Source organism: Oenanthe melanoleuca, unplaced genomic scaffold, assembly GCF_029582105.1.
Source record: "Oenanthe melanoleuca isolate GR-GAL-2019-014 unplaced genomic scaffold, OMel1.0 S104, whole genome shotgun sequence".
Lineage (NCBI taxonomy): Eukaryota > Metazoa > Chordata > Aves > Passeriformes > Muscicapidae > Oenanthe > Oenanthe melanoleuca.
The window spans coordinates 1-19,875 of NW_026612753.1; the positions used below are offsets into that span (position 1 = coordinate 1).

The following is a 19,875-nucleotide window of genomic DNA, read 5'->3' on the forward strand; positions in this document are numbered from 1 at the left end:
TATGCGTGCATATCCACTCCCTCAGGCCCTTGGTGGATTCCCCAGAAGTGGGTCAAACCGTTTGTTCCAAAGAATCTAGCTCCAGCAGAAGGAGATGAGAAGCAAGTAACCATTGCTTCGAAAAGAAGACGTCGCCGGAAGGAAGAGAAAAAAAGCTTTATAAAGGACTACATTCCGGCAGAGACTCACAAAATGTTTTAAAATGTTTGTTTTTCCTTTTAGAGAAAACCTATCCTCCACTCAACCCTGTGATGAGCCCTTTCCAAGTTGTCTTCTTGTTAACACTGAACAGTTGGGCAGCGGCGTGGATCGTCCCTCAGCCACGTCAAAACATCTGGGTGACCCTGGCACGAACGCTCCAACAGGAAAACATATTTCTGTCCACTGCAACAGCAAAAGATCCTATGTCCACCTGCCTGGTAGGAGTCCCTTTAACGGTTGAAGAATATTCAGGCAGCTTTGACATACAAATGTCCAATGAAGCACCTGAGTCATTCACCATTTCACCTAGGCAGCCAACAGAGATCAGAAGAAATCCCTTAAAGGAGCTGCTGCCAAATTTGCCCAAAGCAGCCCAGGAACCCCAAGAGTTAGAGCTGTTGGGTTCCTACCCTGCACCATGTTGTATTCATTTTAGTATTGTCCCAAAACCTACTGACACTAACGGGTTCCATCTCATACGATAATTTCGTAGGGAATTCATGGCAAGAAATTGGTGTAATATTCTAAACCAGACTTCAGCCAATGATCCAACTTATTCAAATCCCAAAAGTCTCCCTAAGGGATTGTTTTTAATTTGTGGGGATCGGGCATGGGCAGGGATTCCTTCTCAGCTTCTAAGAGAGCCATGTACCATAGGGAGGTTGTCCTTGTTTAATTAGTGATTGGACTCACAAAAACAAATCAGCTGACAAAATACAAAAGAGGAGCGTTGACAATTTGGACCCAACTTGTAATGCAGAAATTTTCCATTGGGCCAAATCAAAAAGAATAGCTGTGTCTGTGTTTCTTCCGTGGGTCGCAGCAGCTAAAGCTCTGGGTGAATTAGGTCACCTGGAGTGTTGGGTTGTTAAACAGGCAAACTTAACCTCAACTGCCATCAGCTCCCTCCTAGAGGATGAGAAAATTACCAGGCAGGCCACACTCCAAAATCGTACTGCTATAGATTTTCTTCTGCTATTGCATGGACATGAATGCCAGGAATTTGAAGGACTCTGCTGTATGAATTTGACCTCAAAAGCTCCCAATGTCCACGCTGTCCTTCGAAATATGAACAACCTAATTGGACAAGTGAAGCAAAAATCAGAAGATTAGTTCAATGAACAGTTCAGAGGTTGGGGGTTCTCTGGGTGGTGGACTTCTATAGTTAAAACTATTCTGTTATTCTTTGTTATTCTTTTCCTTGTAATAATGGCATTTGGAATCCTACGATATTTAATTTTCAAGGCCATTAATGGTATCATTCCTTCTACCTCTGTAGTCAATCACATAGAAATGAAAAACATAAAACAATCTAATTCTTCTGTCAATTATCAGTGGTGTGCAAAATCATAATTAGAATCAAAATAAATAGAATATCCTTCCCTCACATAAAAACAAAAAAATGGGGAGATGTTGTAACCCAGTACCTAAAGAGGTATAAGGAATGTGTTATCCTAACTTCGTGTCCACATCCTATTGGCTTCTTTCCAAGTCCCCTCGCTGACCTTTTCCCTAGAAAAGTCCATTAGCTGAGACCCTAAACCTCTTTGTTCCGGAGTCACCATGCAATAAACAAGATCCCTGAGAAAGACAAAGAGCCTCTTTGGGATTCCTTCGTTTATCTAATGTAGCACCCTTTGGCTCCCTCAGAGTAAGTAACTAGGAGGGAGTTACAGGGTGTTACACCCTGAATGAGAAGGAATAAAGCATGGAGTCCACAGAAGTCAGCGGAATGAAGATAAAGTTCCTGATGGGTAGAGATGGAAAAGATGCAACTGATGAGTAGCTGAAAATCTTTTTTGTGGGGCTATGAGGGGATTGTGACTTCACTAAAATTCCTTTAAACTGTGAAATATACTTGAGGAGGTTTGGGGTGTTTGAAAAGAAGACATTTTGCCTCAGGGAAATTGAGCACTCTGTTTTGGGACAGGAATATGAACAGAGACATTTGATAGAGAAGGAGATGAAGAGAATTTTGTTTTTCAGCAGCCTGCCTTTAAAAGTAGTACCCCATGTGTGCATCGTAACCCATAATATGGCTCTGGAAGGACTGTGTAAATGAGAGGAAAATTCATGGTTCTGTAGGTCCCGGGCGGATGCAGACTGTGAAGGTGAAGACACCTCCTAAACCTAAATCAAAAATGGGACTTTTCTCTCTTGAGTGAACTGAAATTATTATTTAAGTAGATAATTGACTGAAGTGCTCTCTGTATGTTGTTCTAAGGAATGTGGGATGAAGGAAAGGGGAGGAGGGAATAATCTAGGAATCTTATTCTGAATTCTTTTTTTTTTATTAATAAATTTCTTCTTGTACCCTTTTAGGTTTTAAGCCTGCCTTGTCTCTACTCATAAATGCTATCTCTAAAAGAAATTAAATATATTAAAATTGCCAAAACCCCAGTCACACTGTGACAGGCCGAATAGAAGGAAGAGATCCTTGTGCCACTTTGAGGTCTAAGAGAATCAAGGGGCCGTCCTGACACCATGGGGCCTAAGAGAACCAGGGAGTCAATGCGATATCATGGAGCCCAACGAAACCAAGGACCATTATGACTTCATGGGGCGTCACAGAACTAAAGGGCCATTGTCACACCAAGGGCCTTCAAAGGACCAAGGGACCATTGTGACACCATGGATCCTCAGAGAACCAAGGCGCCACTGTGACAACATGAGGCCTCATGGCACCAAGTGGCCATTGTGACACCATGGGACTTCATAAAACCAAGAGACCATTCTGATACCATGGATCGAATAGAACTGACGGGCCATTATGACACCATGGGTTTTAAAGGAATCAAGGAGCCATTTTGACACTATGGGGCCTCATAGAACAGTGGGACCATTTTGACACCATGAGGCCTTACAGAACCAAGGGGCCATTGTTAAACCACATGCCCTATCTGTACAAAGCAGCCATAGTGACAACATGGAGCAAAATGACAACAGACGCAAAATGCCATTGTGACACTAAGGGGCCTCATGGCACCAAGAGGCCATGTTGAACACCATGGGACCACACAGATCCAAGAGGCCATTTTGACACCATGGGTCCTAACAAAACAAAGAGGAAATTGTGACACGATGTGGCCAAACAAAACCAAGGGGCTTTTGTGGCACCTCAGAGATCCAAGGGCTGATTAAGACACCATTGTGAAACCTCGGGGCCAAAGGGAACCAAGGGGCCATTTTGATGCCTCGGAGCCTCAAAGAATCAAGGGGCATTTGATTCACAGGGTGTTGGTAGCAGTCTAATTAAATGGTAACAACAGCCTTCCTGCAGTGGCAGATGTGGTTTAGCTGAAGCAGTGCTCCTGAAGAAGGGTGCAGTTTTCTTCTGAAGGTCCAGGGATGATATGGAAAGGCCCGGTTTTCTTCTGGAATCCAGTGGAAAGATGGTATTTTGCTGTCCAAAATCTCAGTTTTTTATTTAGGTAGGAAAGATCTTCCCCTGGCTGAAGCATCTCCCAATGGGATGATGTAATTTTATCAGTCATACAGTGGGACTTAATGGCGCAGCAGCAGATGATATCTCCCTGGAGGGAGGATGGGTTGTGGAAAAGATAAAGTTGATTGCCTCACCTTAGCTTAAAGATGGCCCATTACCAGATAAAATGTGCCACGGAGATAAGGAATCACTACCCCAGCCGGCTTCAAAAGATGCTGATAGAATACACATTTCTGGCCACATCAACATAAGACACTATGTTACCATCTGGGTGAGTAATATATATGAGAACATACATCATCGCATGAAAACCTCTTCAGAAAATTGACATACCAAAAACATATACACCATCCCTAGACTAAGATATTTGGCAGACCAAACGGATGCAAAAGCAGGGCTCCTTGAATTCCCTGACCTCCAGATTTGATCAATTGTCATGGAAAGGCAATGCTTAACACCATGCACATATGATGTCATCCTGCACTCCAGCATGAAGGGTGGAGTTCTGGGTATCCTAACATTGATGGGACTCAATTCAAGTATCCAGGCCCGAAGATTACGTAGACTTGCCTAATGTTCGGATGATGCATTAATATTGTGGGGAGCTTTTTTGTTATAGTTGGGATTAAATGTGCAAGGTGGTATTTTTTGTTTGGATTTAGATGTGTATTAATTTTAATTTATATTATAGATTTACAGACTGTGGGTTTTAGAGTACTTTAAGTTAATAAATTAAAAATCAAGACATTTTTTACAGGCCTTTTCAAGGATAAATTTTTAAATAAAGAAATTATGCTTAAATTATTTTTTCTTTTAGCTTAATAACAATTTGTGGCTTGTAATGCATCCATTTTATATAATTATAAAATATTACTTAGACTTATGAAGAAGAAGGCAAAAAGAAGGATAAACTTTTGACCTAAAATTTTTATTTTGATTTATATATATATTGCTCTATTCTAAAACTTTAAAATTTGAGTTTTTTACTATGTGATATTGCACATTTTTATTTAAACTACATACTTATAATCTCTGTTTTATTGTTTAATTTTGGAAGTCTTTTCCATGACCTGAGATTAAATGCAGTGTTCTCTTGGGGGTCAGTGCTTGTCATCACAGAAAGTCTAAGATTCTCAGTGACCAGGGTTCCAACACCTTAAGACTGTTCATGAAAGAAGAATGCTTAGATTAAGTATATAGGAAATTATGGATGAGAGCTGGAGGAGATCAAGAAAAGATCCTGTCAATATGGGAGGCTAAACCTAAGATAGAACTGCTGGGTGGTGCAGGTGATGACACAACACCAGAATGGGAAGTAGGTGCTCTGAAAACTCAGTATTCACAACTGTGTAACTGGAGGAAATAGGAGTTTTGGTCCTCTTGAATTTCCCCTGCCCCAATAATGCAGCTACACATGGGGAAGGGGACTGGCTCAGGCACCTCATGAGGGAGCAGAGATCCACCTGCAGCCCACAGAGGCCCAGAATGGAGGAGGGATTCACCTGCATCCTGTGCTGGATCCTGCTCTGCAATAGATCAATTTCCAAAGGAGGCCATGACCCAATAGGAAGCCAGTGCTGGAACAGGATCCCGCAGGACCTGTAGAACTGTGGTGAGAGGAGCTAACCTGCAGCAGGTTCCTGGTGTGCTTAATGAATACATGGGGTTCCACAGTGGTATCCTTGGTTCCATTGGGTCCCTTGGTGTCAAAATCACCACTTGGTTCTATGAGGCGCCATGGTGTCATGATGCCCCATTGATTCCATGAGGCACTAAGATTTCACAATGGACCTGTGGTTCTATTAGGCCCCATGCTGTCACAATAGCCCCTTTGTTTCCATGAGGTCCCATGATATAACAATGGCACCTTGGTTCTATGAGGCCCCATGATTTCACAATAGCCCCTTGGTTAAGTTATGTCTTATGGTGTCAAAATGGACCATTGGTTCCAGGTGGTACATTTGTGTCAAATTGGCCCCTTGGTTCTGTTAGGCCCCATGGTGTCACAAAATCCCTTTGCATCTGTTATGCCCGTTATGGTGTCGCAATTTCCCCATGGTTCTGTTAGGAACCATAGTGTCACAAGTTCCCCTTGTTCTGTAAGGCCCCATGGTGTCACAATGGCCCCTTGGTTCCCAGAGGCCCAATGGTTTCACAATTGCCCCTTGATTCTTTCGGGCTCCATTGTGTCAAAATGGCCCCTTGGTTCTGATTGGCCCCGAGGTTTCACATTGGACCATTGGCTCTGTAAGGCCACAAGGTCTCACAATGGCCCTTGGTTTCATTCAGCTCCACGGTGTCTTAATCACCTCTTGGATTTCTGAGCCTCAACGGTGCCAAAAAAACCCCTTGGTTCTATTGGGCCCCATGATGTCCAAATTTCCCCTTGATTCTGTCAGGACCCATGGTGTCACAATGACCCCATTGTTATGTGAGGTCCCATGGTCTCATAATGGCTCCTTCATTCCGGTGGACACCATGGTTTTACAAAGCACCCTTGGTTTTGTAAGGCCTCATGCTGTCAAAAGGGTGCATTGATTCAATGCGACCAATTGGTGTCACAATGGCCCCTTGGGGCCACAAGGCCCCTGGTGACGCAATGGACCCTTGGTTCCATGAGGCCCCCATGGTACCACAATGGCCTTTTGTTTGCATGAGACCCCATGGTGTCGCAATGGCCCCTCCGTTCAATGAGGCTTCACGGTGTTCACAATGGCCCCTCGATTCAGATAGGACACATGATGTCACAATGAATCCTTGGTTCTTTTGGGTACCATGGTGTCACAATGGATCCTTGGTTCTTTTGGGTACCATGGTGTCACAATGGATCCTTGGTTCTTTTAGGCCCCATGGTGTCACAATGTCCACTTGGTTTTCTTAAGCTCCATGGTGTCACAATGGCCCCTTGGTTTTCTTAAGCTCAATTGTGTCTCAATGGCCCCTTGGTTCTGGTGGACACCATGGTTTTACAATGGACCCTTGCTTCTGTGAGGCCCCATGGTGTCAAACTAGAGCATTGCTTCTATGCAACCAAATGGTGTCACAATGGCCCCTTGGAGCCACGAGGCCCCATGGTGTCACAATGTCAGGTTGTATTCTGATTCTGTCAGGGTTGGGATTGTTCTTTGTAATACTGTCTTTGTATTTTAATTTTCCTAGTAAAGAACTGTCATTCCTAATTCCCATATCTTTGCCTGAGAGCTCCTTAATTTCAAAGTTATAATAATAATTTGGAAGAAGGCAGTTTACATTCTCCATTTCAAAGAAAAGCTTCTGCCTTTATTGGCAGACACCTGAACTTCAAACAAAGACACATGGGAGTCCACTTCACTTTGCTACAGACCATGTAAAATATGCTGATGGTCAAAAGCCTTAGTAATGTCCACGAATATGACACCCAGTGGCCTGTGTTCTCTTCTGACAGTTCGAATTTTTGCTTGCAGGAATATGAAATTTTCAGCATATCCCACTGCTCTTATAAATTCTCTTTGCCGTGATGCTTGATGGGGGATGCCTCAGTAAACCTTGCTGACATTATTCTGGAGAAGAGTTTTAACAAGTTGGAACCAATCATGATCATTCATGGCTTCTTGCAAAATATATATGATTATAGGTTCCTTTTCCAGGTTAAGTATAGGTGGCCCATCCACCTGATCCAAATTAGTAAATTTATCCCAAATATGGGCAGTGGCAAACATGGTATGACTGGAAGAACTGAATTGTTCCAACATGTCCTACCCACTGTCCAGCAATGCCATTCAGCCTTATTTTTTATTTTCATGAATGGAAATCAATCAAGGTTTGTCCACAAAAGTATGTACCATACCAATAGAGGAGCGCTCTGGATGTTCTAGGCCCAGGCAGTCTTCTCTTGCCTCATCTTAGACAGACCTAGGGCCAACAGCAGAAGAGATTTTTCTTACTTTCCTTGTGCTCCTATAGGAAAGCCCACAAATTCAATGTCTGCTGCATTTGTAAGATCTTGAGTTTGTCTGTGAAGGCACTGATATTTCCTGGCCTTCTCATTGGCAGCAACTTTCAAGGAGGAGTTGGAGTGCTTGTATCTGACTGTCATGTTCACCATGAATGCCTTTCCTCTTTTAACGAAGATGAAATTTGGCTTGCATAACTCGTCATCATCTCTTGAAATACTGTCCAATTCTTCTTTTCAGCCTTGCAGATCACAGATGTGTCTTTCTGTGCGTTTATTCCCGGTGTTTTGAGTAATTGGACAGTTCCATATAACATGGGATGATGTTTCATTATCAGCACCACAATATTTACAGGTTTTCACGAGTACTGCTGGCCAGGACTTCTCTTGTGGGGTAAACATTGGCTCTCACTTGTAGTGCAGTTACCGATTTTCTATGAGGTGTGCTTCTGTACCTGGTTATTCAAAAATAACTCATATGTTAATTTTAAACTTCTCAATACTGTGGCCTTGGGATAACAGTTGTTTCTATATATTTTATTATATTATATTATATTATATTATATTATATTATATTATATTATATTATATTATATTATATTATATTATATTATATTATATTATATTATATTATATCAAATGCCTTGGGATACTTGGCCAACACCTCCCAGTGTAAAGCATATTAGTTTACACGTTTAAGAAGAGTTCAGCACGGATCTTCCTCGGGTTTGCCTTTTTAGAGTGTGCACATTTCTTGGCTGTGGTTTTAGCCCATTCTTATTTTCCACTCCAGGCTGGACTTTGGTCCTGACCTGGTGCTGATTGTAGCAGGGGTCTTCATTACACATCTATTGGATGTTATCCCAACCAAACAGGCAGTTCAATTACCACAAGCATGACTAAATCAGCTATTTCAGTATAATGTCTAAGTTTAGTTAAAAGCAGAAAAAAAACTATATCTTTATAGCAAAGTTACTATAACATTATGCATACAGAAGGCATTTTAATATTTGCAAAAAAACCCAATATTATAATATGGATTTATGACATGCTGGACATTTTCCAGCTTGTTCCCAGCTCACAGCAGAGGGAAGAAGAAAAGGAAAGAGTGGCCCTGACAGAATCCCAGAACGATGGTGGTGAGAAGAGATCCAGCAGGGTGAGACACCTCGAGCCCAGTGAAGGTGCAAATGAGACCATGGGAGCACAACCTACGGATTTGACTGAACGTGGATTTGATTGAACCAGAAATGTGAGGTAGACAAATAGGAAAGAAAGAAAAAGAAATAGGGAAGAGCTCAGGCTGGGACTTGGCAGGCACTGGGGAGAGCCACAGAGCACAGCGCCTTTCACAAGCGCAGCCAGAGCCCGCACTGAACAGTATTTTCTGTGGTGAATCCCCAGACAGTGGCGTGAAAAATGTATTCTAATTTGTGTTGATTTTAAAGGTTTAATAAAAGAAAATAAGAGACAATTAATAAAGTAAAAGGTTATAGTGATTGGGTGTTTGGTATTTGGTTAAGAGTACACTTGTTGTTTGGGAGATATTTTTTTAATTTATTTACTTGTTGTATATTTATAGACTTATTGTGTATTTTCAAACTGTTTTATGAATTATTTTTTATATTTTAGGATTTGTTTTATATGGTTATTTTTTGACTTTGGTTTTTTAGAAAACGTGTGGTTTTTAGTTGTGGTTTTAATTTATTTATTTAATTAGTTTTAATTTGATTTGTGACTTTTAGAGGCGGTTGGTGCTGGTAGCTGGTATATTAAGAGCAGGTGTTTTTATTGGGTGTTATTTCACTAAGTAAGTATTTTTATTACAAATACTCTTTATTAGCCTATGTTACATTTAAAGAAAACTATATTTTAAAAATTACTTTAACACTACACATGCAGTATGAATTTGAATATTCGGGAGAAGGCAATGCTATAATATGTATTTGTAACAGCTGGTAGAGCCGCAGCGCCCAGAGCTCCCCACTCCCACCCCACCTGCGCCACTCCCTCGCATCCAGCGACTCCAGGGAGCGGAATCTGGGCTCGGGGGGAGGGGCACGGCACGGACGGATCTGCACTGCGGGATCCCGAGCCTCCTGCCCATCCCTGTGAGCAGCGGAAAAACTCTCGATAATGCACAAAATAAATTATAAGAGTACGAATGTATTTATTCAGCGCTGAGGGGGATAGCTCCTCCAAAAACACGCACGCCTTCAGTGCCTCTCTTTTTATTCTCTACAAACTAGGATTGCACAATACACCTACTACATATTCATTGCCTGCCCCGCTTCATATTAAAATAATCTCAACGCATCTTTGCAGCTGCACACTGCTCCTTGGGAAAAAGTAAACAGTCTTCCTCTTTGTTGAAACTTTTCATCTTGTCTCCTTAAACATGATCTTTTTAGTCCTTTGGTCATCTTCTGGACTTTGATTCCAGTTTTCCCGGCTCAGGAATCTGAAGAATCCCCCTTATCCTGTGGTGCCTTTGTCCTTCCATCCTGTTCGCCCACTCCAGCTCTTTATCTTATCCTGTAGCCTTGCTCTCCTCCTGTTCTTGTAAGCACCGTAAATTCCAGCAAACATACGGTTTTGTCAGGCCCCTTCTAGCCAAAGCATTTCTCGAGGCTCGATTCCTAATTCCCAGTTTCTCTGTCTCCCCTGCAGGCTCAGGGGGTGCTGCCCCCTCCCCAACAGCCGCTGCTGCGGCGGCCGTGGGGCACAGCGGGTGGCAAAGTGGGGCGGGATGCGAGCGGGGGAGCAGGGAGAAGAGCAGCAGCCGCAGGCGGAGAATCGCGGTGTTCCGGGGCGAGCCCGCTGAGCCCGCAGCTCCGCTGGCCCCGGCAGCATCGCATTCCTGCATCCCGCGCGTGAGCGCGGAGGGAAGCTCGCCCCGGGGCTATCGCGGCAGCTCCGGCACGGTTGGTTAGGTTTTGGTGTTTTGGGGGATGGGGGGTGGTGTTTGTGCCTCGCAGATTCGGGAATCGAGTCCCAAATATATTTGGGCATCCCTGGGAGAGGTATTGTTTTATTGATATGAGGAGGGGATGTTTTTGGCTCTTGCAGGAATCCAAAGCTGAGCCGTAAATGCTCCTTGGGGGGATTTGGAGGGGCCCACGTGGCGATCACCCGGTCCCGGCGGGGCGGGACATCGGTTTTGGGATCCCCGGGAGAGGCGTGGGATGAAAGGCGGGAGCCCCGGCGTGGGGAGAGGGGCGACAGCAGAGCTGGGGGACCCCCGGCAGCCTGGAGGGGAGGTGGAGCCGGGAGATGAGTGGGGTCCGGCCCCCCCGAGCTTTGAAGCTCTGGTGGGGAGAGGGGGAGGAAGAGGAAGATGCCCCGGGACAGCCAGGCAGGTGAGGAAGAAGTCACTGCCCCTTTTCCCCTCTGTCCTGCCAGGGAGGACTGGAGGGACCACATTGCCTTTCCCTGTGGCACGGAGGGAAATCCCATCCTCTCCTTGTTCTTCCTCCCCCAGACAAGGAGCTGAGGACGGAGACCATGAAGGACAAATCCCCTCAGCAGAACCTCGTGGGAGAGGCCGTTTGGAGCGACTCCGCAGTGCAGGAATACAACGGGGAGGAAAAGCCGCAGAGATCCCACACAAGGAGGGGCTGCAAACGCAGATCATGGGGATCCGAGGAAGAAAGACCCAAACTGGACCTGGCAGGCAGCCAGAGATCTGGCCAGAGCTCTGAGCTGAGAGTCCATGAGCAGCTTCATGGTAGCAAGAAGCCCCTCCAGTGTTTGGAATGTGGGAAGAGTTTCCACAGGAGCTCCAGCCTGGTCCGGCAGCAGATGATCCACACTGGGGAACGGCCCTACGAGTGTGGGGAATGTGGGAAGGGATTCAATGTCAGCTCCCACCTGATCCGCCACCAGAGGACCCACACTGGGGAACGGCCCTATGAGTGTGGGGAATGTGGAGAGAGCTTCTGCCAGAGTTCCAGTTTGCTATACCACCAGAGGATCCACACTGGGGATCAGCCCTATGAGTGTGGGGAATGTGGGAAGAGCTTCAGACTGAGCTCCAGATTGATCTGCCACCAGATGATCTGTCGCTACTCGCGATGTATTTCGTAAAATAACAACACGGACTCCTCTAGCTAGGTGGCTAAAGAAGCGGTTTATTGGACGGCCGGACCACATTCTTATAGTGTGTTCCGCAAACTACAAACAGAACAGCAGCCTATTGGATAATTGAAGAAAACAAAACTTTCTCACAAACCGTGAGAACTGTTTATCATTGAAGCCCAGGTGTTAATCTTGTTATTAATTCCTTTTTATTTTTCCCCAGTGTAATCATTCTGGGAAAGGCTCAGGCTGGAACTGAGAAACTGTCTCAGCCTGAGAAAGCTTCCTCTGCATGAGAAAAGTTTCAAGCCCTTGCCATTTTCAGTCTGAGTCTTCAATGGCGTCCACAATGATCCACACCGGGGAACAGCCCTACAAGTGTGGGGAATGTGGGACGGGATTCAGGAAGAGCTCCAACCTCACCCGCCACCAGATGATCCACACTGGGGTACGATCCTATGTGTGTGGGGAATGTGGGAAGAGCTTCCGTGACAGCTCTGGCCTGATCATGCACCAGGCAATGCACACCGGGGAATGCCCCTACAAGTGCTCAGAATGTGGGAAGAGCTTCAGCCAGAGCTGTAACCTGATTGTCCACCAAAGGATCCACACTGGGGAGAAGCCCTATGAGTGTCCTGAGTGTGGGAAGAGGTTTCAGAGCAGATCCCATCTGCTCAGGCATCAGCAGATTCACACACAAGAGAGGCCCTTCCACTGCCCCGACTGTGGGAAGGGCTTTAAGAAAAACTCCACCCTCATCACCCACCAGCAGATCCACACCAGGGAGAGGCCCTAATAGTGTCCCCAGTGTGGGAAGAGCTTCTCCCAGAACTCTGCCGTGATCTGACACCAATGGGGGCACCGGTAGGGGAAGCCCTGTGAGTGCCCCGCATGCGGGAAGAGCTTTGAGCGCTGCTTGAGCTCCATCCCCACTGGAGGACCCCGTTGGATGCTCCCCAGTGACCCTTGTTGGGCAGAGCCTTGGTGATCCATGGTCCTGGTGATCCATGTTGGGAACACATGGCTGGTGGTCTCCACAACTTCCTCGCTCTCCATGGGCACCTGGACTCAGCAGACCAAAAATCCATTGGAATGCAAACTGACATCAGGAATTCATTTGGGACAGCAGATTTTACTTTCCACCCCAAAAAATTGGACCTTTTGCATTGAATCATTTCATCTGGCAGCATCAAGGAATACTGGATGGTCTTGGAGGTCTTTACCAACCTAAACTATTTGATGATTCTAATTCTATCTGAGCCACAGGCATCTTCCACATCCAAATAGTGATGATGGACTGGGGCAGAAAACCAAGATTTTGGAGACAATGAAGTGGAAAGGCTTCTAAAAACAGTTCTTTCCACCCACCCAAGCACATGCATACTCAGTCAGCATGAACAGGTAAATCTTTTTATTTTGGCCTTGATTTTCTTTCATTTTTCTTCATTCATTTACTCAACATTTGGATAACAATAAAGACATTGAACTAAGACATTGAAGGGGACATTGTAGGAGGTGGGAGGGGACATGGTGGGCACAGGGACATGGATATGGACATGGACAGGGATAGGGATATGGGTATGGGTATGGATATGGATATGGATATGGATATGGATATGGATATGGACATGGACATGGGTGTGGACAGGGCTGTGGATGGAGATATCAGGCATGGGCGGTCACAGACATAGATGGTGACATGGGGGTGTATCCCATGGATGTGGACATGGGGTACAAGGGATGGTTTTTATTACAATTTTAAAAACGCGGCTCGCTTTCCAGGTAAATTTTAAAAGGTTTCATAAAAGACAATAAGTGACAAACAATAAAGCAAAATTTTATAATGGCCGGGTGCTTGACAGTGAGCCAAGAGCACACATTAGCTCAGAAAACACTTCATTACATGCATCAAATTGTTGCATATTCATAGACCTTCATGAATTACTCAAAATCACCCTCTCTCCAACAGGTATATCAACCTTTTTGTTTCTTTTCTTTTTTTTTCTCCTTGTGGCTCCTTCTTGTAGGCCCCCTCCCAGATAACAGGGATCAGTAAACTCCTTCCCTGGAGTTTGAGTGTTCATCACCCCTCTTCATCCAGATAGGATAATCCAAGATTGTGAAGAATTTCCTGATTATCTTTTTACCATTTTCTGAGTTACTTACATGAACAAAAGCTTTTTATGTCACCATGCTCCAGTCCAAGAAAAATAGATATTTATTACACTATTATTTTTACATTTTTCAAACAGCAGAACTAAAAGAAACTATATTAATAAAGTGAAGTTTTCCAACATTATAAATAGAGCATTCATTTTAGTATTTGTGAAAAGCCAATGATATAATATGTACTTGTAATATTACACTTGCAGAGAAAGCTGTCAATCAAAAGTGGGGCCAGGATGAAACCTTGTTGTGATAAAGGCCATCCCTTGGGGCTCTCTAAACAGGGGTGCAGGGGAGCCCCTTGGAGCTGTGCTGGCTGCAGCAGGGTGAGCAGCAAGGTCCCTCTGAGTGGGGCTCTGTGAGCTGGGAAGTCTCCTGATTGCTGCACTCAGAGGGACCCTGCAGACACAGCAGTGTCACCAGAATGTCCCCAAAACTGCTCTGGTGGTGACAGGAATGTCACTGGGACCCCCTAGCACCCACATACAGCACAAATGGCTCTGGTGGGCACCCTGCAGGGACAGCAGAGTCACTGGGACCCCCAACCAGGGACTGTGCAGGGGCAGCAGTGTCACTGGGACTCCCAAGCTGGGACTACAGGGACAACAGTGTCACAGGGACCCCTCCTACCCCACAACTCTCCCCAGTGGGTCTGTCACAACTGCAGCACTCTCTACAGCTCCCTGGAAGGAGGCTGTAATCAGATGGGGGCTGCTCTCTCCTCCCAGGCAACCACTGACAGAAGGAGGCTACACAATCTTAAGCTAGGAAAAAATTAGGAAAAAATTCTTTACTGAAAGGGTGATTGGGCATTGGAAGGGGCTACTCAGAGAGGTGGTAGAGTCACCACTCCTAGAGATGTATAAAAACAGACTGGATTTGACACTCAGTGCCATGGTTTAGTTGATGAGGTGCTGTTAGGTCATAGGTGTGACTTTTTGATCTTCGAGGTCTTTTCCAACTCAGTTAATTCTGTGAACTGTGGTGCCACTGCGACTTTTCCTCTCTTGGAGGAGCCTTTTCCACAACAGCCCCTGGAGGAGGGGACAGGGACAGCTCTGTGCCACCCCCAGGACCAGCACCCTTGGAGGGGGGGGTGGGTCTGGGGTAGGGGGCGCCCAACTTGAAACTGATGAACTGGGAGGTTGGGTGAGAGGGGGTGGAGTCTCATTTCAGGGCTTCTTTATGCCCCCCAAGGCATCCTCCCATCTGGGTCTGGAGGGGCCCAGAGCCAGCACACCCAGTACCCCCAGACCACCCCTCTTTCCCTGGGAGACATCCCCAGAGATGCCAAATCCTGCTGGGATCTGGTGCAGCCATGCTTTGGGTAGGCAAAGGGGGGCTCAGGGGGACAAAGGGACAGAGGAGTTTATCCTGCTCCTTGTTCAGTGCCCAGTGCCGATGCCCAGCCCCAGTATCCAGCCTTAGTGTCCAGCCTCAGTGCCCAGTTCTGGTGTCCATTCCCAGTGTCCAGCCCCGGTGCTGATGTCCAGTGCCAGTGCCCAGTGCCTTTGTCCAGCCTCAGTGCCCATCCTAGCTGTCCAGTCCAACGGTCCAGTCCCCAGTGTCAGTGCCCTGTCGTGGTGTCCAGCCCCATTGCCCAGCCCCAGTCCCAGTTCCCAGCCTCCTTTCCCAGGCCTGATGCCATGATGCCAAGCACTTATCCAGGGCAGTCCCATCCCCGTCCCAGATGGGTGCCAGCCCCAATACCAGCTGTGTGCCAGATGTGTGCCAGTGTCACCCCTGTCCTGGGGGACCAGGGCAGCCATCAGCAGGGCCCAGGGCCGGGCAATGCCACGGTGGTCCCGGAGGGAACTGAGAGTTTTAACCCAGGAGCAGCAGCAAGAAGGAAGCAGTGATGGGGACAGTGATGGGGACAGTGAGTGACAGAACGAGGTAGCCATGCACAGCTTGGTGTGGGGCCTGGGGCATGGTGTGGGGCATGATGTGAAGGGTAGCATGGGACATGGGACAGGGCACAGGACACAGGACATGGGATGAGGCACAGGGCACAGGACGTGGGACATGGAATGAGGCATGACCCTGGAACATGTCACAGGGCACAGGACATGCTGTGGGTTGGAACATCACCCTGGAGCATGGCAAAGGACACCACGCACAGGACATGGGACATGACCCTGGAGGGGTCATGGCACAGGGCACAGTCAGCCCCAGGACCACCACCCTGAACCCACTCCCACTAGCCCCACTGGGACACCCACCCCTTGGCAGAGGAGCTCAGTCAGGAGCTGCCTCTGCCTGGCACTGAGGCCCAAGGGGGTCCCGGGGGTGCTCACCCAGCACTGCCTGGCTCTCCAGGGTGCTGCAGACCCTGAGTGCCTGCCCCAGTGCCATGGTGGTGACAGGGGAGCCACCCCAGGGGACTCGAGGGTGTCCCTGGTGTCAGTCACATAGTCCATGTGGTGTGGGGGACACCCATGGGGCTGCCAGGAGGGGCAGGGCTGGGCAGGGGGCAGGGGCATATGGGGAGAAGGGTAGGGATGGGGTTGATGGGGGACAGACACCCAAAAATGCATCAAAGCCAGGGGGAGGGCACCCAACATTATGAGAAAGGACCAAAATCTGAACAATGCACATAAAACGGGACAAATGACCCAAAATGGGGGGAAAAGAGCCAGAAAAATAGAAAATAACTCAAAACAGGGTTAAAGGTCCCAAAAGTGACAGAAAGGACCCAAACCAAGGAGAAAAGACACAAAACCAGAGGTCAAAGAGTCATGGGGTGCTGTGGGGTGTCATGCATTATTAAAAATTATTGCCCCCCCAAACTGTAAATCAACATATTGGTATTCCCTAATAAGGATGATCAGTAAATTCTTTCCCTGAAAAAATTGGTGTGTCACTAATAATCCAAGAATGTGAAGAATTTCCTGATTATCTTTTTACCATTCTCTGAGTTATTTACATGAACAAAATTTTTTTACATCAGCATATTTTAGTCCAAGAAAAATAGATATTTATCACACTACTATTTCTATTTTGTTAATAGAGAACTAAAAGAGACTATATTCACATAGAAAAGTTTTCCAACATTATACATATAGCATTCATTTTAATATTTGCGAAAATAATATAAAATGTACTTGTAACACTATGGGACGTGGGGACACCCGGTGGGACACGGGTGTCACGATTTGCTCAACCCAAGCGGGAGTCGTGATGGTTCGTTCGACACCAGGGTGCAAAAGACAAAAGGCAAGAGACTCAGGTTTGTTAAGCAGAAAGCAGTAATGCAGTTTATTGAGTGCCAGGGAGAGAGAGAGAGAGAGAGAGAGAGAGGGTGAGAGAGAGAAAGGATGGATGTAGCTACCAACAGACGGGACGCATTCTCGTGGTCGTCCGATGAGACGCGTCCTCAATCCGTTGGGGAGAAAGAGATCTCAGAGTCTTTTTAGGAATGTCACTTTTTATAGTCCTTTTCCAAAGCGAGTGGCTTCTGGCCAAAAGGTGGGGAGATTTATGGACTATTGTATGTGGATATTGTGGCCCCATGATGCAGGTGCAGGGACAGGGTGCGATAACCAGTACCCTGCAGCGTACCATGACAAGCACCAGGCACAACTACAAACAGTCCTTGGCCCACAAGCATCCACCTTGGCCAGGCCGGAGCTCCGGTTCAGGGCAAGTGGTGCGAACTCAGGTCCCAGTCTCTGATGATGGTGATGAGGCAGATCAGAGAAACTTCGGACAGACTCTTATACCACCCCATGACTCACGATCATCGGCAGGAGCACTTCCTTCGAGGTGTTGTTGTGAAGTCTTCAGGACTCGTCCGAATTGATAGCATATCCCAGAAAACAGAGGCAGAAAGTTGGACAGTATAGGAAAGTAGGAAAAAGATAAAGGAAAGGAAAAAGGAGAGAGAAAACAAAACATATAATCAATGTAACAATCAATTTCAATTTTAATTTCTGATTACAAAAAAAGATAAACAAACAATTTAAATCAATGTTCAATTTCTGATTACAAAAAGGATAAATAAACAATTTGAATCAGTGTTAATAAATTTTCAATTTCAATTTTTGATTTAACAATAATAATTTCTCAGTTAAAGCATAATAAGCAATTTGAATCAATACTTAAAGAAAATGCAGCATAGTTAAATAATAACTAAAAATCAGTCTTGATCAATATTTTTGCGATGCAATACAACAAAGATAAGCAATTTTAAAACAAGCAATTTTCAAATTTAAGACAGCAATTTTAGTAAAGTTACAGACACAAAGATGTAAATGATTTTTAGTACTCACTACCAAAATCTTCTATGAAAACACTATCACAAGCAGTTCTAAAGCATGCACACCCCTTGCTCATATACCCCAGTAGTGTTTCAGGAATTTCCTTTGGATAACTTTCACAGTTACAGACATTCTGTTCTATGTCTAAGCAAATATCTTGAGTTCTGATTGCATTACTTTCACAGATAAACCCTTGTTGTTCCCAGATAATGTAAGTTTCCAAATTAATAGTTGTTACTTTTCACCAATTTGACAGGCCCATTCTCTATGCTCAAAAGGATAGAGAATAGCTTCGTCATGATTCAACCCTAATGCAGTGATAGGGAATATTGAATGTACTGAAGCATTACATATAGTCCGTGGAAAGGCTGTGGCTGTATTTAAAACTGCTTGGGGTCGTAGGTAAAATTTACCGAGTTTCACCAGGATTGGAATTCTTTTTCAAAATCATGGGCATTATCCCAAATTATTCTCTGAATTTTGGTAGGAAAAGTGGTTTCCTCGACTTCTTATACAATTGAGGCAGCAGCTGACTACATCCACAATTAAGCCTGGATACAGCAGAGAGCTAAAGAAATGTTCGTCAATTTATTCATTAATACTTCTAAATCAATACTATTCAAAATTCCAAATCTTGTTCCCACAACACCGGTTATGTCTCTTGTTTGTTTCTTGAAAGGATCTTCTTTTTGCAGCCAGGTTATCCATCCCTAGAAAAGGGGAACAAGCTGGCTGAATTACTGAGGCATTGTTTGTCATTAGCAATTTTGATTTGTTTAAAAGACCATGCCAAATTAAAGAATATTTGTTATTGGCCAGTTTTCCAAATTACCTAAGGTCCAATTTCAAAAATTTTCAAGTTCAGTATAACCGGTGGTTGGGTAGTAGGTGTTACAACATCAACATCGATTTCCCCTCCGTATTTTGTATTGTTTTTACCACACATAATTTTATGGGAAAATTGTACAGCAGTTCAATTTTGATTTTGAATCCTCACAAAATTAAAACACAGCTGTAAGGTCCTGTTCTATAACTGTATACAGGTTCGATGAGGGATTCAGCAATTAATCTTCATGTTCCATGGTGTTATTCTGTGAAAAGTAAACACAACAGAATCTGCCATAAAGAGGCAGGAGGTTAAAATGATGGAACTATTCAGCATGTAATGCAGACTGGAATTCTGTTAACTTCCCAATTATTTTGCTGCTCTCCCGGGTTGGTGTTGTATTGTGTCTACAAATAATATTTGTCCCGGTTTAGGACAAATTAGGGGAATGACCTGTACATGCAGCAGACCCGGTGGAAAACCACAGAACAAGGGATCCAACATCTGAGGGAGATGGCAGTGGCGGAGATTATTTTTTCGGGTGATATAACAACTGGGAATCCAGACCTGGTACCATGCACCCTGGTAATGTAGAGAAAGCTTGTACGACTGGGGCCACCTGAATATGCGTCCACTCTAGCGATAATGAAGCGGGATGAGGTGTATGAGACTGTACTCGACATGGCAAAGAAGCTTCGTGCTTATGCGGATTCTGTACATGGCCCAACCCATGCTAGAATTGCAGCTGTGGAAACACGCTTGCAGAACTTAGAGGATAAGATAGAGGACAATCATCGGAGACTTAGGAAATTAAGGAGAACCTCCTCCAAATTTCAGCCGTACAGATTAGAAACCCTGGCACACAACGTAGACATTCCCCCGATGGGGAGAGGAGACACACTTCCCGGGCTGAGCTATGTTTTTTTTTTGCGGGATTGTGGAGTGAACATGAGGAGGTGGGATGGAAAGT

The 19,875-nt window shown here is 45.3% G+C and overlaps 2 protein-coding genes across 2 annotated transcripts; both read left to right on the forward strand.

The window, feature by feature from the left end:
- Positions 1-10,515: 10,515 nt before the first annotated feature.
- Positions 10,516-11,663, forward strand: LOC130266616 (zinc finger protein 3 homolog). Its single transcript, XM_056515888.1, has 2 exons — positions 10,516-10,936; positions 11,059-11,663. The coding sequence occupies exons 1-2, from the start codon at positions 10,915-10,917 to the stop codon at positions 11,661-11,663; spliced, it is 627 nt and encodes a 208-aa protein (XP_056371863.1). The 5' UTR covers positions 10,516-10,914.
- A 328-nt stretch (positions 11,664-11,991) lies between these two features.
- On the forward strand, positions 11,992-12,564 carry LOC130266618 (zinc finger protein ZFP2-like). Its single transcript, XM_056515890.1, is given in 1 exon segment — positions 11,992-12,564. A coding segment is annotated over 1 exon segment (510 nt). The 3' UTR covers positions 12,502-12,564.
- Positions 12,565-19,875: the final 7,311 nt, after the last annotated feature.

What these genes read in the sequence shown, in the direction of transcription:
- LOC130266616 (XM_056515888.1), top strand. Translation starts at nt 10,915, where the DNA reads ATGCCCCGGGACAGCCAGGCAG. An exon ending in GCCCCGGGACAGCCAGGCAG is followed by an intron (nt 10,937 to 11,058) that starts GTGAGGAAGAAG and finishes TTCCTCCCCCAG; the next exon opens with ACAAGGAGCTGAGGACGGAG.